General features: G+C 56.7%; 1 protein-coding gene across 9 annotated transcripts; it reads right to left on the bottom strand.

The window, feature by feature from the left end:
- Nucleotides 1–2,242: 2,242 nt before the first annotated feature.
- SYT3 (synaptotagmin 3) lies at nucleotides 2,243–15,405 on the bottom strand. 9 transcript variants are annotated; one of them, XM_073225766.1, is made up of 12 exons: nucleotides 15,298–15,405; nucleotides 14,533–14,662; nucleotides 13,498–13,573; nucleotides 12,869–13,039; nucleotides 10,169–10,694; nucleotides 7,505–7,892; nucleotides 7,126–7,344; nucleotides 4,785–4,905; nucleotides 3,965–4,136; nucleotides 3,756–3,888; nucleotides 2,926–2,994; nucleotides 2,243–2,756 (listed from the first exon to the last, which is right to left on the bottom strand). In XM_073225766.1, exons 4-11 carry the CDS (start codon nucleotides 13,017–13,019, stop codon nucleotides 2,929–2,931), a joined length of 1,776 nt encoding a protein of 591 aa, XP_073081867.1. In that variant the 5' UTR covers nucleotides 13,020–13,039; nucleotides 13,498–13,573; nucleotides 14,533–14,662; nucleotides 15,298–15,405; the 3' UTR covers nucleotides 2,243–2,756; nucleotides 2,926–2,928. The 9 variants fall into 9 exon arrangements, with proteins under 9 accessions (XP_073081867.1, XP_073081868.1, XP_073081869.1 ...); XM_073225767.1 differs by having other exon boundaries at nucleotides 12,869–13,034; XM_073225768.1 differs by having other exon boundaries at nucleotides 12,869–13,034; nucleotides 13,505–13,573.
- Nucleotides 15,406–16,810: the final 1,405 nt, after the last annotated feature.

Below are 16,810 nucleotides of genomic sequence, written 5' to 3'. Positions count from 1 at the left end.
ATCATCACTACTTATCAATATTAATAGCTAACATTTGAGTCATGTTACTATATACCAACTATTCTGTGAAGTGTTTCAGGTGCATTCTTACATTTACTTTGCATAACACTCTTATGAAGTACACATTATCATTTTCTCTATCAGAGATCTACTTTACCCAGAGTCAGAGCTAACACACGGCGAGGAGGAATTTGAATCTAGGCTGTCTGACTTCAGATCTCCCTTGTGTATCAGATAAAGTCTTGCTGAAGACAGTGACATCATTAAAGACTGCAAAAAAACACCATGTGCAAGAAGACAGTAGAGTGCCACATTGAAGGGTACGTTTCTTTGGCATGATGGTCTGTCTCCTATGATTCTTGTGGATGCTAATAGGTTGCCCTGTGTATCTTTAAGCTGAACTTTACAAATCGTATTGTATCTTTATAACCTTGACATTCATTAGAGCCTGAAAGGTGCTGCTCACTCCTTGAGAAAAGAGAGTAAATGTATCCCTAGTTAGAATGCAATGAAAAATAAATCAGTGCTACGTGTGCTTTTAAAAAGAGAAAGAGAGAGGGAGATTTGCGACAGAGACACACGCAGGCACAAGACGATGTGAAGATGGAGGCAGAGAAGGGAGTGACACATCTACAAGCCAACAAATGCCAAGGATTGTGAGCAGCCACCAGGAGCTTGGAGAGAGTCGTGGGATAGGTTCTCTCCCACAGCCTCAGAAGGAACCAACCCTGCTGAAACCTTAACTCCAGATTTCTGGTCTCCAGAACTACGAGAGAACACGTTTCTGCTGTTTCCAGTCAGGCAGTTGGAAATTTGTCATGGCAGCCCTAGCAAATGAATACAGTGCTTGTACCACTTTTCATGGTAGAAAATAATTTCGAAATAGTATACATGGGCAAATGGGTGTGAATTAACACCAAAGAGCCAAGGGCAGAATGTAGGGGACATCTTCTACTTTGAAAGTAGATCCCCTGCCTACTGCCATGCGATTCTGTTGGGGCTGTGAATCAAAGGACCCCTATGTTCTCTTCTAAAGAATACTTCAACTTTAGGAGATTCATTCACAACTGGGCAAGAAGGGATGAGGTTCTGAGGTGGTCTGAGCCAATGCAGGCAGGTGGGCAGGGCAGGAGGAGTCAGTCATGGCAGGGGTGGGCCCAACAGCAAGCTCATCAACTGGATGCTCGATTGGCCTGAGGTGGTCATCCAAGGCCTGCACAGGACCAATCAGAATCCTTTTCCTGACTGATACTGAGGCAAAGGGAGAAAGACAGAGATGGGAAAAGGGAAAAGGGAAGACAGAGACACAGAAGACAGTGGGGGGAGACAGGGGGGGGAGAGAAAGCAAGAACCCCGATTTTGTTTCCTCTGAAATCATCTGCTCTGAGGGCAATTACAGCAGGTCCTGTTAATTTCTTGCAATTACAGGAGGTCCTGTTAATTTTCTACCCAAAGATCTTTCACCCTCTCTGTGCTTCCTGGCTGACAAAGCCTACACCCCACGGTGGAGACCAGAAAATGACAGATGCTCACTTTCCCAGACTGCTTTGCAACTCAGGGTGGCCATAGAATCCAGTTCTGGCAAGTGAGGAAGAACTCTTTGGGGGAGAAAAAAGGATGAACACATAAGGAGTGGCCCTTGTCCACATTTCCTGCTTTAGCTGTCACCGCGTGAGAACATAATGCGTGTGCTCCTGCAGACAGTTTGTACTCATGAATGGAAGGCAAAACAAATCTCAGAGATGCCAACCCCATGCCTGATGTTCTTGAACAGCCAAATGAACCCTGGGACTGGGTGTCTTTGAAAGACTTGTTATCTGAGCAAAAGACATCTCAATCATTTCAGCTCTTTCTGTTAGAGTTATGTTTGATGCAATAAGTCTGGAGCTCCAAATGGCTAAGTTATTACCACTGCAGAGACTTGTCTAAGAACAAAACCAATAAAGAGCAAAGCATAGTCACTTGAGCACCTGGATCCAGTTATGCCTGAAGTCCTTCTGTATGCTCAGACTCACATGCACACAGGTCTTTCCAATCTGCTTGTGGCTTACAGTAATTTGTGTTGCATGTTGTACCCTATAATCATAGTGGTCCTGGCCAATGTAACATTTACACACTAAGGCTCAGAGAGATCAGCTAAGTTGCAAAGGTCACCTAGTCAGTGAATGAAACATTCATCTGAACCCAGATCCAGGATGTTCCAACCCAGCTTCCCCATCTCAGAGAGGACAAGAGCCCCAGATGGAGTGAGACCCACAGTATATGTTTATTCTGGCATTGATAGCAGCAGCGGTGGGGGGATCAGCCAGACGCAGGGTGTGGCAAACAGAAGGGGTAGACGTGGATGTGTACATGTCTGGGGGAACATGGAGGATTACTCTGCTGACATTCAGGTGAAAATAAGGGTCAGGACACCAAGTTTTGGACTAACAGCAAAGAAACAGACAAACAGACAGACTGAGGGTTTTGGGGGGCTGGGATCCCCCAGACATGCACAGCCCCTTGCCTGGAAGGGGAGCCCCAGGGAAGGGCAGACAGACACAGTGGCAGCTGAATTCCCCCCATCCAGTCACAGGGAGCTGAGCCCGCCTGCCTCCCACCCTCACGCCTCCTGGGGGGTAGAAGGGTGGGCAGCCCAGGGCTGCCCCGCACCACGCAGCTCGGACGTTATGGCTTCGAGGAGATGAATTCACAGTCCGGGCAGGAAGAGATGGGGTCCTGAGGGGGCCTGGTCCGATCCTGAGCCTAGGCCAGACCTGCAGGACAGGGTAGGGAGGAAACATCAGTCATAGCAAAGAATGGGCCGATGACCTGCTACTGCTCCATCTCCGCCCCAAGGACCCAGGAATCCAGGTCCTGTGCCCTTCCACCCTTGGACCCAGGAGTCCAGGTGTCCAGCCCCCACCCCCAATCTAGGTTCCTTACCCCTCACTCTGAGTTCTCTTTCTCTGACAATCCTTTACTGCCTTTAGTGAAGCTGGTCAAAGTCTTTTCCTGAAGGTGGGAATCCAGAAGGTTCAGGAATGGGCAAGAGAGGCAAAACAATCTCTAATAATCAACATCAAATGAGACATCAAACCTGTTTTCATCATTCCCACTCAGCTCTGAAAAAGTGATGAGGCAAGTGGGATTACAGTCCTAGTCTACTGATGGGGAAACTGAGGCACAAAGAAGCCGCAGGAAGTGTAAAGCGAGATAAGGTCACAGGGGTGATGGGGCCTCTGAGGGGCCAAGAGGCTGAGGGGAGGGGTGTGTTGCTGGGGAGCCTCGAAGGGCTGTGAGTGCAGGAAGGGGGCAGTGTCAGCCCTGCAGGTAGAAAATGCCTCTGGGGCCATATATAGAACTGCTGGCTGAAAGGGTCAGGACCAGCCTCAGCCAGGGTTCAACTCCTCTCCGTGCCCCCCAGCCCTGCATTGCCCAGCAGGAGCATGGCACATGGGAGCTTCTGGAGAAGTCTGTGGAATGAATGGGTGAATAAATGAGAAGAGTGAGTGATGGAAAAAGGGAACAGCTAGCTGTCCAGCTAAGCAGCCACAGCTTTTCAAAACTCACATCGGGGCTCCGTGCTCAGCCGCTTAAATCCTTCCCTATTCCTGGGAAAAAGTCCATTTCCCGGCAGAGAAAACGGAAGCAGAGAGGCTGCTCGAAGCCACAAGCTGAAGCTGGGGGAGCAGGGACTGGAGCGCAGCTTCCCCGACCCTGCCGAGCCTTGGGTGCAGGAAGGGGCGAGGGGCTCTGGGGGCGGCCGCGCTCACCTCCACCAGCTGATGCCAGTGCTCCACGGGCTTGCGGGGGTTGGCCAGCATCTCGGCCCAGTGCTCGCGGCCGTGCGGGTCGGCGGCGTCGGGGCCCACGCGGCACACGCCTATCACCTCGTTGTGCCCGATGCTGGGAAGGGGGGTGGTTAGCGGCGGGAGGGGGCGGCCGCGCCCCTTCCCCTCCTGTCCCGGCCGCGCCCCCTCACCAGTCATAGTCCACCACCGCGATGCTGAGCCCCACGTTCTCCACGCTCTCGGGGGCCACGTCGAACACCAGCGCCTCGTTGTACGTGGGGTTCAGCGTGTTCTTCTTGATGGAGGTTTTCCGTTTCTTCAGACGCCGCCCCTCGCTGATCAGAGAGGCCTTCACGTAGGGGTCTGTGAGCCGGCATGGAGGGCACTGAAGAGGACCTCCTCCCTCAGACCGCAGCCCCCTCCTCCTCAGACCAGGGGTCCCGAACCCAGCCCCTCCTCCCTTAGCCTCAGGAACCCCGCCCACAGGCCTCCTGGCCCAGCCCCAGGAGCCCCGCCCCCAGCCCCTCCTCTTCAGACCAGGGGTCCTGCCCCCAGCACTCCTCCCTCAGCCCCAGGAGCCCCATTCCGTCCTCCCTCAGCCCCAGGAGCCCCGCCCCCAGCCCCTTCTCCCTTAGCCTCAGGAACCCCACCCACAGGCCTCCTCCCTCAGCCCCAGGAGCCCCACCCCGTCCTCCCTCAGCCCCAGGAGCCCCGCCCCCAGGCCTCCTCCCGCAGCCCCAGGAGCCCCGCCCCCAGCCCCTCCTCCCTCAGCCCCCTCCTCCTCAGACCAGGGGTCCCGCCCCCAGCACTCCTCCCTCAGCCCCAGAGCCCAGCCCCTCCTCCCTCAGCCCCAGGAGCCCCGCCCCCAGGCCTCCTCCCGCAGCCCCAGGAACCCCGCCCCCAGCCCCTCCTCCCGCAGCCCCGGGAGCCCCGTCCCCAGCCCGCCTCCCGCAGCCCCAGGAGCCCTGCCCCAGCCGCCCGCGTCCGGTTGCGGCGCCCCCCGGAACGCACCCGAGAAGCCGGTGAGGTCCATCGCTTTGAGGTTAGAGGCTTTGATGATGGTCACTGTGAGGCGCCCGGCCGTGGGGAGGTAGCAGAGTGAGAAGTTGAGCTCCCCCAGATCTGCCTTTTCCTGCAATTGGGGAAAGTTCAGCGACGCCCTGCCCCGGTCTCCCCTGGCACCCTCCCATCTGGCGCCTCCAGCTCTCCTCTGTGATTGCAGGGGCTCAGCTTTCCACGGCACTTAACGATCTGACTCTGGGCCGAACCTGGTAACTCCCTGGCCACAGCTGCCCACCCCTGGCAAAGTCGGTTTGTTCTGCAGGGAACACTGGACAAGACGTGAGTGGGGGGCCAGTGAAAGAGGGAGAGGGAGACAGTGGTGGGAAACAGTCTGTGACAGAGACCAGGGCACTGAGAGGGACAGAAAGACAGAGCTGCAGAGTTTTACGGTAGGAAGGACCCAGCGGGGGAGCATGAAGACCTGGAGAGTGACAGGGGCCCAGATGAGAGAGAGAGATTCCAGAGTGGAGGTGCAGAGAGCAGGTGGGGGACCGCGGGTGGGGGGTGGTCGGAGCCCCCCAGGGTGGGAGGTCTGGCGGGATAGCAACAGAGACTTGGTGGAGCCCCAGAGAGGGACATAGGCCCAGAAAGGGCGGGCAGGGCAAAGACCTAGGAAGAGAGTCGGGGGCAGAGATCCTGGAGAACTACACAGAGAGGACGTGGGTCTTAGGGAGGGCAGGAAGTGCCGAGACCCAGAATGAGACCCCCCCACACCGGCACACACAGACCCGGAGTGGCCAGCAGAGCAGGCTGGGCCTCCACCCTGCCCTGCCCGGCCTCCGGCCGCACTGGCTGAGGCCCAGGTCCCTGGGCTCGAGGCCTTGCCCAGGCTGTTCCCTCTGCTTAGAAGCCTCCTCCACTTAGCTGTCGCCTCCTCCCAGATCCCCTACAGCCCTAAGCCCATGCTCCTTCTGCATGTCCCCGTAAAGCTGGCCCTTGACAAGCTGTGTGAGAACCTAGACCCAGAGCTCCCAGGGACTGTCTGGGGTCCCGGGGTCCTGATCCTGAAAAAACAACGACAGTTGTTGAAGAAATGAATGAATCACAGAATAAGTGAAGCCCCTGAGTGATAATGAAGGGGAGGAGAGAGAGAGTGACAGACACCAGGAGACAAAGATGGGTGCAGGGAGTGGGGTTCGGCGGGATGGACCAAGGCCCTGGGTATGAAGCCTGGAACCTGGCACTCGGTTCTCAGAGGCTGCGCTTTGGGGGCTGAGCAAGCAGGCTGGGGAGAGCTCCAGGAAGGGGACTGTAGGAAGAGCCATAGGCACCCAGTTCGACGATGTCATCACGCATACGGGGAAACTGAGAATCAGAGCAGAAGGCTCAGTGAAGGGCATGGCCATCAGGTGGGCAAAGCCAGCCCTCTCTGACATGAGCACAGGGCTCACTCGCCCAGCACACACACAACTATCCCGCCCTGGCAGAGAGCTGGAATGCTGGGAAACCACCGACTGGAATCCAGAGGGCGGAGGAGGTGGGGGCCTGAGGTTTGGGAGTATGGAAGGGGTCGGGAAGGGTCAAACAAGCACCTAGGAGCTGGGCTGAGGGAGGAATTAGAGGCACAGGAGAATGAGGCTCCAGAGGGTGGGGGTCACAAGAAGAGAGGAAGGGTGCCAACAGTGGGTGCTGGAAGCTGTGGGCCCTGCAATCTGGAGGCTGGGAGATTGGGGGGTGTTAGGTTATTGGGGATCCCAGTTTGCCTACGGTCTGGGGGAATCAGGCTATTAGGATTCGGGTAGAGACTGTGAAGAAACAGAGGATGAGATGATTAGAGCATTTGAAGGTCACGGGTTTGAAATGTACAATGTCAGAGGTCAGTAAGAATGGGGGCTCAGAAAGTTTGGGAACTGTCAGGAGGTTGGAAGATGAAGGAAGCCAGAAAAACAAAGGCCAGGAATTCTGGGGTCAGAAAGTTGGAGGGTCAGGAATCTGGGGTCAGAGGGCAGAAGTCATGGGGTCACGGCATGAAGTTATGATAAAAGTGGCTGGTGGGTACAAGGGTGTCTATTATAATTCTCTGGATTGTTACCACTAGATGTCAAAGGGGGTCAGAAGTTAGGAAATCTGGGGCCCAGGCACAGTATTAGTATTTGCCAGTGGCAGGGGGAAGGGAGCCCATTTATAGCCTCCTCTATACTTGCTTATATGTTTGCAGTATCTTGCAATAAAATAAATCTTAAAAGAAAAATCTGGGTCAAGAAATTAGAAGGTTATGAAGTCCTTGGGCAGGGAGGTTGCAAACTGAGGGGTCCCGGGCTCCAGAAAGAAGGATGCAAGGGCCACTGACCGAGCCACCCTCCACGATGTCCCTCCACAGCGGGCGGTCGGGGGGCTGCTCGGCCAGCTCCAGAAGGTTGTCCAGCACCACCTGGCCGATGAGGTCGTGCCGCGAGAAGCGGTCGAAGTCATACACGCTGAAGTGCAGTTTGCGCTGTGCCAGCTCAGCCAGGGGCACCGAGAACTGAAATGTCTCATTGAACACGGGGTTCAGAGTCTTTCTGTGCACCTGGGGGGCGTGGGTGAGGGTGGGAGACACCATGACCACCAGCCCCTCCTCTCCAGGACCCAGCAGCCCAGACCCTCAGCCCCCTCCTCCCTCCAGCCCAGGAGCTCAGACCCATGGACCCCTCCACCGTGAGACCCGGATCCAGCTTGCCACTCCAGACCTTGGTCTGAAACTTCTTTTTGCGGTCAGGCAGCAGGTAGATCTTGACATAGGGGTCTGAGAAACCGTTGGAGTCCTTGGCAGGAAGGTCCAAGGCCTGCAGGATCCGCACCACCAGTTGGTCGGAGCCGTAGAGGTACCGCAGGGCAAAGCTGATGCGGCCGCAGGGCGCCCCAGAGCCGGCATCTCCAGAGCTCTGGGCCCCACCGCCACGCCGGCTGCCAGGTCCAGTCCCCTGGTACAGCTCCGGCTTAATCTGCCCAATGAGCTTGGCTTTTTCCTCCCCGCCTGGCAGGGGTAAGGGTAAGGCAGGTGGCCGCTCCTCACTGCCTGGGTCCGGCTGTGGGGTCAGGGTCTGCTGGGTGAGGGGCCGAGGCAGGGCCGGGTACCTGTGTGGGGTGGGGAAGGCGAAGGCAGGGTCAGTTACAATGAACTTTGACTGCATCCTAAGGCCTGTGGACTCCTCCCTGCTTCTTCCCCAAGCCCCACAACCAAGCCCACCTTTGCTCATTCAGACTTCGAGCGAGGCCCTTGTACTCTTTGGGCCTCAGTTTCCCATCTGCGTGGGGGTGGGGGGTGTTATCGCCTTCTCTGGGCTAGCTCCAGGCCAGACCAGAAGGCTAACTCCTAGCCTCAAGTGGGTGACCCGGAGTAACTTCTCTGTGGATCCCTGGGGCCCCTCACAGCCCTCCCGAGCCCTCACCTGCCCTTCTCCAAATCTCCCCGACCCATCCTAGTCCCAGCCTCATCCTCTCGCACCTGACCATCCCGCTACCTGGCCTGTCCCTTCTCAGCTTCCTCCACTGGCTGTGTTTGTGGAACACGCTGGAAGCCCAGTGCTCCATCCTCAGCCATCTCGGCTGCCTTTCCACCTTCTCACTCACACGCTTTCCCGGGACAAATTCATCTACACCCCAGGTCCCCACAATGTCAACAGCCCGGTGTGTGCTTCGTCTGTCTCCTGAGCTCCAGTCCGGTTCAGTCCCTGCCTCGGCCATCCACCAGCGCCCCCACACCCCTTGCAGTCCCTGCTGGACTCAGTGCCTTCTCCCAAACCTGCTCCTCCTCTGGATTCCCCACGATCCGCCTAAATTTGCTGGTCAGACACGAGAGTCATTCTCACCTCCTCTCTCTCTTCAAATTCCCTCCCTCCCATCTCCCCAACTTCCCCATCTCCACAGCCAATGCTCATCCATCGTCTCCTGCATGGACCATTACTCTGGGGTTAAGTCCCTGTGAACCCTGTGAAGGGGTCGAGTGACAGGCAGTGCTGGGCAGCCATGACTGGACACAGTAGCCCCAGGAGTGCTGAGAGACAGGCACGGGGCTGTGGGGCATGGGGGAGGGCACCAAGCCGTAGGGCGGGATGCAGGGGGAGACTGCAGCTACGGATCCTTGCTCCTGGGGTGGCTTGGAGCAGGCTCAAGACACTCCCTCTGGGGGGCAGTTTCCCCCTGGACGCTGCTTCAGGCCCCTCACACTCAACAAGACCCAGATACACTCAGGGTCACCCTCGAGCCCATTCTTCCTAGATCCTCAGACAGCCCCACCCGCTGCCCAGTTCCAGGCCAGAGCCCTGGGTGCCGTCCTTACCTCCGTCCACCCTCTCCCACCCACAGTCATGAGTCCCATCCCTCATGTCCCCTGACTCCCTACTTCACCCACCCGCCCCATCCCCACGACCTCACACTCATGGGGACTCTCGGCCTCAGCCTCCGCTCCGTCCCTCTAGTTTGTCCCCTGTGTGGTCCCAGAGAGGTTCTTCTGCACCTAGAGCTGACCCTGCTCCTCCTCTGCTCACAGCCCTCCGTGGCTCCCCAGCACCCGGGGACAAAGTCCCATCCCCTCAATGTGGCATTCAAGGCCCTGTATAGTCGGCACCACTCACATCTGCAGCCACGTCTCCCAGATTTCCTTTTCTCAGGCTTAGTCCTGCCAAGGTGACCAGTGGCAGTTCCCACAATGCACTACGACTTCCTTGACGCTCGCCTGTACACAGGCTGGAACTCTTCCTGGATCCCAGCTCACAGCCCTACCTCTCTGCCTGGCTAACTCTTTCCCATCCTGCAGGTCTCAGCAGAGACGCCTCCACCTCCAGGAAGTCCCCAGCCTCTTCCCAGACCCAGGTAGGCGACTCCTCGGGACTCCCACTTCCCATGGATTTTGAGTGACAGAAAGGCAGGGTTTGTCTGCTGTGCACCCCACTGTTTTTCCAGCAGCCAGCTCAGTTCTAGCTCAGATTAGGTGCTCAAAATACACTGAGTGCAGAATGAGGAATAATGCGCACATGCACTCCAGGTCCCACCACCAATCCTAGCTTAGGTGAAACAGCTGAATTGCTTTGTGCCTCTGGCACTCGGGGGTCTAATCTTCATCCTCCTCCATGTTCCTGACCCTGGAGTCCTGTCCTTAGTCTCCTCCTTCCTCTGGATCCAAGAGTCCAGACCTCTAGCCCTTCCCTCAGACCCAGGTGTCTGGGCCCCCAGCCTCCTCTTTCCCAAGGACCCAGGGATTCTTACTCCAAGCCCCTTCCTGCCCCAGGACTCAGGACTCTGGACCTCCAGGCCTCTCTCGCCCCAGAACTCAAGAAAGCCATAGATGGGAAAGACACACAGCGTAGGAGCAGAAGTTCAGAGTGGACCCCCAGCCCAGGAGCGTGTCTCACCTGGTGGTGGGTGCCAGGCTTGTGACCTGCTGATGCGACTGGGCGCTGGGCAAGCCCCCACCACTGGGGGGCAGCAGAAGCAGCCCAGAGCCTGCTCCGCTCTCAGAGGGCAGTTCGGGGGATGTCTGGCTTGGTTTGACCCCAGCGGCTACTGCGGCTGCTGCGGCCTCTGGATATGAGTCCATGTCCAAGTACGACGGCTCAGGGAGGTCAGAACCCCCTAGGCTGCCGGACTCCAGCAGCTCAGCGAAGGGCGGATGGTGGGCAGTGTGGGCGTGGTGGTGTGGGCCCCCCAGCAGAGGATGGCCACCTAGGCCAGCCCCCAGGTGGTGCCCACCGCCGCCGACCAGGCCTGCCAGCCCGACCCCAGGGCCTAGGTCTTTGCGCAGGGGGCCCCCGCCTACTGCTGAGCCGCCCTTGTCCCGCCAGGGCACCCAGCACAACTTCCAGGACACGAAGAGGGAGACGCCCAGAAGGACAATGCCACAGAATGTCACGATGACCGACAGCAGGCTCACGGAGATGTCTGGAGAGAGTGAGGACAAAGATTAGGGGTCAGGGTGGGGTCAGAGTTTATCCTCCCACTGCCATCCCCAAAGAGCTAACCTTTAGTATTTGCCAAGCATTGTCCTCGGCACTTTACATTTATTACTTAAACACCCCAGTCCTATAAGTTTAGTATTTCTATATAACCATGTTAAAGATGAGGAAACTGAGGCACAGAGAGGTTGCGTGACTTGCATAAGGCAGCATAGGTAGTAAATAACAGATCTGGGATTTGAACTGGCAGTCTTCAGACTTTATTCGCATTTTATTCTTTTAATCGTTAGCCCACACTGCCCTTTATAAGAGGATACGCTACCTGAATCTTAATCAGCCTGAGGCCAGTGAATCTTAACCAGCAGTGCATGGTGTTAATCCTCATGGCACTATGTAACCTAGGGGTGATTTACCCCATTTTACAGGTGAGGACACTGAGGTTTCGAGAGACAGGAAGCGACCTGCAGGGCCACACATCTGGCAGAACTCATCTGAGCTTCCTGCCCCCACCCCATCCCGCAGGGTGTTCCTTTCTAAGTGACTGACATCTGCTTAGAGTACTGGGAGCCTATCAGAAACCAGAGCAAGGACTTTGCAGCCTCCCCACCACGGGATGACTCAAGACAAGGGGACTGTTTTGTAGGACAAGGCAGAGAAGAGGGGAGAACATTGCACGGATACTTTCCCACCATCAGCAGCCTGACCCAGACCTTCTCCCAGTCAAAACATCATCCTCCAAACTCACCGATTTCTCATTCCTGTCTGCCTGGACTGGGAGCCATTTGGGCTTGGCGAGGCAGGGCAGTTATACCGTACAAGACTAACCTTGCCCAGAGAAACGATCGGCCCTTGATCAGCTCCTGGGAGGGACCTCTATGCCCTTGGAACGTCCTGTCTGAAAGAGCGCTTTGTTTACCTGAGAACCTTGGGCCATGACATGGCCACATAACAATGTGAGTGGTGGGCCTCAGCTGACCCCTGGAGGGGCTGGGGACTAAAGTCAGTCATGTGGGCAGTCAGCCGTGTCTACACAATGGACCGGAAGCTCATTGCCTGGTCTCTCCTGGACCCTACCCTGTGCATCTTTTCCTTTGCTGATTCTAATCTCCATCTTTTTGCCGTGCTAAAACATAACCACAAGTGTAACAGCTTTGCTGAGCTCTATGAGTCTGTCTAGGAAATCATTGACCCTGAGGATGGTCCTGGGGCCCCCCAAATGGCAGTAGTGTGCTAGACTTCCCAGGACCAAATCTGGCTCTTCTGCCTACAGGCTGTGCTACTGAGCCAGCAACTGCAGCTCTTTGGGTCTCATTCCTTATTAGGCCTCCTGCACAACCTGCATGCGAGATGCTGAGACCCCCCTGGCGCTCAGCACGTGTGACCGTCGCTGTAACCTCCCCACCATGCTTCCCCGGGGCTCCTCACCTGGGCAAGGGCACTCCTGATATGTCCTAGCTCTCAGAAGCCTGCTGCTTCCTAGCTGTGTGACCTTGGGCAAGTCGCTACACCCTTCTGAGCCTGTTTCCCCATTGAAAATGGGGATTATATGTATCACAAATCATCATTGTGAGAAGTTGAAATCTGCAAAGGACCTCGCGTGCTGCCCGCTACACAGCTAGTGCTCCATCGGTGCTTCCCGACACTTGTTGAGCAACCACTGTGTGTCCAGCTTGCTCTAAGCACTTCACATGCATTATATCATTTGAGTCTCTCGGTGGCCATGAGGTAGTCACTTTTATTATCCCCATTTTCCAGATAAGGAAACTGAGGCACAGAAGAAGAGTCACTTGCCTAAAGCCATTTAGTAAGGGCAGGGGATTTGAACCTAGACAAGTCAGACAGTCTGACTCAAGAGCCTGAGTTTTTAAGTACTTTCCAAGACGGACACAGATATCTGAAGGCGATATATAGTGGGGTGGTAGTGGGGGCTGCAGGAGACCCACAAGATAAAACCCAAAAGGGCAGAGGTCAAATAGACCACACAGCTCCTTCTCCTTATATCAGAGGTTTGGGGGACCAGCAGCAGACAGGATGGAGGCAAGACTTTATGAGGGACTGGCCCCACAGGGAACAGAAAGCTGAGTGGGGCTGCTCTGACTCTCCCCAGATCCTGGCTGTAGCGGAGGCAAGGGGCTGGTTGAGACAGCTGGGGGTGCTGACCTGCATCTGGGCCCCGGGGATAGCCTCGGATTCGCAGGTCGTTGAACTCCTGGCACCTGTCACTGGTGTCAGCATCTCGGACCCGTGCACAGAGGTCCGAGACCAGGATGAGTGCCCGCCGGCAGAGGTCATCCTCGTAGTCTCCTGACATGGTGGCTGGCAGGTCCTGTGCTTGGGAGGGGCCGGGCCAGGGTGCAGATAGGGACCGGGATTGGGGAGCGGAGGTGGATAAAGGGCAGAAAGAGAAAGAGGACAGGAAGGATAGGTGAAGGGCCAGAGATTGGGGGTAGATGGAGAAGGGGATGGAAATTAGGGAGGGATGGACAAGGGAAAAGAAATTAGGGGCAGATGGATGAAAGGACTGAAAGTCAGTGGCCAGGCAAGGAGACAGTAACAGGGGGATAGAAACTGGCATGAGTGGACAGAGGACAGAGAATAGGGACAAGTGGACAAGAAGGACAAGGTGGGAAGGCCAGTCAAGGGGCAAAGAGATTAAGGATGCACAAATAAAGGGATAGACAGACAAGGAGACAAAGGTTAGGGTTGCACAGATGGAGGGACAGAATTTAGGGATGGATAAGGGGGCAGCCATTCATCATTCATGCAGCCAACGAATATTCATTGAGCACCAACTACATGCCAGGTCCTGTGCCAGCTGCTGCAGATCCAGCAGGGAGCGAACCCCACGCGTTCTCCAACTTCCTGCTGTCACAATCCAATGAGAGGAGACAAAGAGCAACAAGTCAACAAACACCCATACACACGCGAGCATTTTTACACTGTGAGACGTGCTCCATTGGAACTAGCCGGAGGATGTTTCACAGAGGGACGGGAGGTGGACGGTCATGGGGCGGGGCGGGGCGGGCCGGGGGGGCGGGTCCTCAGGCCTGAAGGACCAGTGGGCAGCAGGGCTCGACCGGGGAAAGGAATTCAAAGCAGCAGAAATAGGGAAGGCCCACGGTGGGAAAGGGCTTGCTGGGTCCAAGGAGCAGGAAGGAGGCCAGGTGGGAGAGCACTCAGGGGGTGGCCCAAGAGGGAGGGAAGGCGATGCAGGATGCAGAAGTGGGGACCAAGTTGACGGAGGTAGAGATGAGGACAGGGTGGGCAGAGATCACAGAGAGGGCAAACTGGAGCCCAAAGGAGAGGACCAGATGAACAGACAGACAGATGGAGGGAAAGTCGAGGATTGAGACTTGGGATGGACAAGCCATAAAGAACGGGCTGGTGTGTAACTCATGGGAGTGTGAGAGACGGGTGGACAGGGGGGCAGTGGTAAGCGCCAGGCAAGAGTGTTGTACAGAATGTCTGAGATGGAAACAGCAGTTGAGAGAATGGATGGGACGCCAAAATAAAGGACAGCCGAATAATGGCCAGAGATCACATATGGACAAAACGATACAGAGTGGGGCTCTGCAGACAGACATGGATGCAGAAGGAAGGTCGGTGGGGTGGGGTGGAGGGCATAAAAGACGGGACCAGGAGAAAGAGATGGATGCAGGGAGAAGGGGAATTAGCGACACGTGGTTTGGAGCCAGACATCAGAGAGATGGACTGGAAAGAGGGTGCAGGGGAAATTAGGGATAGACAGATAGGCTTACAGATGGACAGGGATCATGGGGCGCTGCAGAAGGCCAGGACTCCAACATGGGCATGGTCAGACTCACCTGAGCTTATCCCTGCGGTGTCCTGAGTAGCGGCCGAGGCGGCGGCTGGCGGCAACCCATGGGGGTTGTAGGGCGGACAAGACGCTGCGGACCCGTCCCCACGCGCCAGGTGGTGGGAGGGGTGCCGGATCTGGGGCCGTATCCGGGAGAAAAAGCTCAGTCCGGACTCACATCTTGTCTTACTGGGGCCAGTTTCTCGACTCGGGGCGACCCTTGGGAGGTCCGGCACCCCCCTCCCACCTCCGGGGGCCCCAGCTCCCGTTGAGCTGCGAGACTACAATTCCCGGCAGGCCCTGCGCTCGCTCTGCTGCAGCTTCATAGACCGGAGCTGCAGGGCCTGCTGGGAGTTGAAGTCCTCAATGCCTCTCCCGGCTGCAGAGAGAATGGGAAATTTTTTTGCCGGGGGGGCGGTTCTGTGATGCCGGGGTCCCAAGGCGCTGCAGGGGAGAGGAATGATGTCCCAGACCTTGAGAGGCCTCTGAGTCCTAAGTCCTTAGGGGGCCGTAGAGTTGGTAAACGATCCCCATGCCCGGGGGATCGGTGGGCGAGGTTGGGGTACACCCAGGTGTTTTAGGACCCCCCCCTACCAAGGCCACGTGCCCCTCCCCCGGGGCGCCAGCGAGCGCTGCAGCACTCCCACTCCCAGGCAGGAGGTCGGCGCGCCTCTGCACCTACCCCCGCCCCCATGTGCCGGGGCCGCCCCCCAGGATCGGGCTGGGGCGGGGGCTGTGGCAGGGGGAGGGGGAGGGGGAGGAGCGGACTCACCCGGAGCCGCCGCCGCCGCCGCCGCCGCAGCCCCGCGCGCCAGCCGCGGTGCCCGCTCGGCTCCTCCTCCTGCCCCTGGCGCAGGTCCGCGGCTCCTCCCTTTGCACCCCTCCTTCTCCTCCGAACCTGGCTGCTTCAAAGCCGAAATCGCGCGGCCGCAGCGAGGAAGGAGGAAGATTTCCTGGGACCGAGGCGTCAGAGACCCAGCTCTCTTCCACAGTGGGGGATCAAGAACCTGGGATCATGACCCTCTGCTCCCCCAAAATCCAGGCAGGGGGCCTGGCCGCCAGCCGCTCTGCTCTGAGACGGCGAAGTCTGGGATCCCAGGCACCTCTGGTCCCAGGACCCAGGGTACTGAAACTCCCACCCGCTCCATTCTCAGACCCAGGAATCCGCCCCTCCCCGCCTCTTCCTCCCTAGTCCCCTCCACCGCCGGACCCAGGACTTCAAGTCCGGCCGTCTGATGAGCTCTGAGGGCCGGAGATGGGAGGGGAGGCGGAGCCACAGAATTGGCTAGTCGGGAGAATACTAGCCCGTGCGAGGTACTGGCAGGGACCTGGGTTCGGATCCTGCCCGGGCCGGCTTCTGCCTTTCTGACCTCTCGCGCTTTGCCCTGAGTCCAGTTCCCTCATCAACCAAGGATAGACAGTAAGCCTGTTTCCTCAGGGATCCAGAAGTTTGAAAAACCAGCCAGTTGAGATAAAACATTGGCACCAAGTAGGCGCTTAATGCATATTTCTTAAAAGCAGCGAGTAACAGTTCCTGGTATATTAATAGTGGTTAATGATAATTGCCACTGACTGTGATCTGGGCATTGGGCTAAGTACTTTGAAAGCATTTTCTCATTTAATCTTCACCTTGGTCCTATGAGGTGGATGCAGTTGTGTTATTCCCATTCTACAAAGGGAACAATTGAGGCCGGTGGGGTTTAATCCCTTGGAGAAGGTCCAGAGCTACATGGTCGCAGTGGCAGCATGCAGGGGTGCCTCAGAGGCCCCTCAGTCTTTCTCAGTGATGCCCCTGCCAAGTGACACCCACATAAATATAATGTCTCAGTACACAATGTCTTGCTTCTCCGAGACAAGTCCCCTAGGTCCTCCCTTTTAACTAGATTATCCCCCCAGTTGCCGCCTATGTATACATTTAGAATCATTGTCATACTGTAGAATCACCCAGAAATGTCCCTCAGGCTCAGCTTGAATCCTATCCTCAGTGTTTCTTCATTCTCCCAGATGGACCTACATTTGCATCTGGGGAGACATACATGGGGGCACTCTCACAGAGGCAGGGAGGTCCAGACACTCCAAGCCCCTTGCACAGCCAGACCCTCCCATCCAGCTGGCCTGCCAGAGTCCACAGGCAGCCCTGTTCCATGGGGAGAGATACATGAAGTATGCAGCAATGGGTACACCCAGATCTGTGTTCACAGAAGGGCTTGCTGGGCTCCCATGACATTTTCCTAGAGAGGTTGCAATGCATTAGGAGGCAGCTGTAGCACACTGGTTGTGTGTGT

Source organism: Manis javanica, chromosome 17, assembly GCF_040802235.1.
Source record: "Manis javanica isolate MJ-LG chromosome 17, MJ_LKY, whole genome shotgun sequence".
Lineage (NCBI taxonomy): Eukaryota > Metazoa > Chordata > Mammalia > Pholidota > Manidae > Manis > Manis javanica.
The sequence above is the reverse complement of the archived record's forward strand: the minus strand, read 5'-3'. Positions and strand labels throughout refer to the sequence as shown.

What these genes read in the sequence shown, in the direction of transcription:
- SYT3 (XM_037025721.2), bottom strand. Translation starts at nt 13,460, where the DNA reads ATGGCTGCCCCCTTATCCATCCCTAAATTCTGTCCCTCCATCTGTGCA. An exon ending in AAAAGAAGTTTCAGACCAAG is followed by an intron (nt 7,345 to 7,504) that starts GTCTGGAGTGGC and finishes CACGCCCCCCAG; the next exon opens with GTGCACAGAAAGACTCTGAA. An exon ending in GCGGTGGTGGACTATGACTG is followed by an intron (nt 3,889 to 3,964) that starts GTGAGGGGGCGC and finishes CCCCCTTCCCAG; the next exon opens with CATCGGGCACAACGAGGTGA.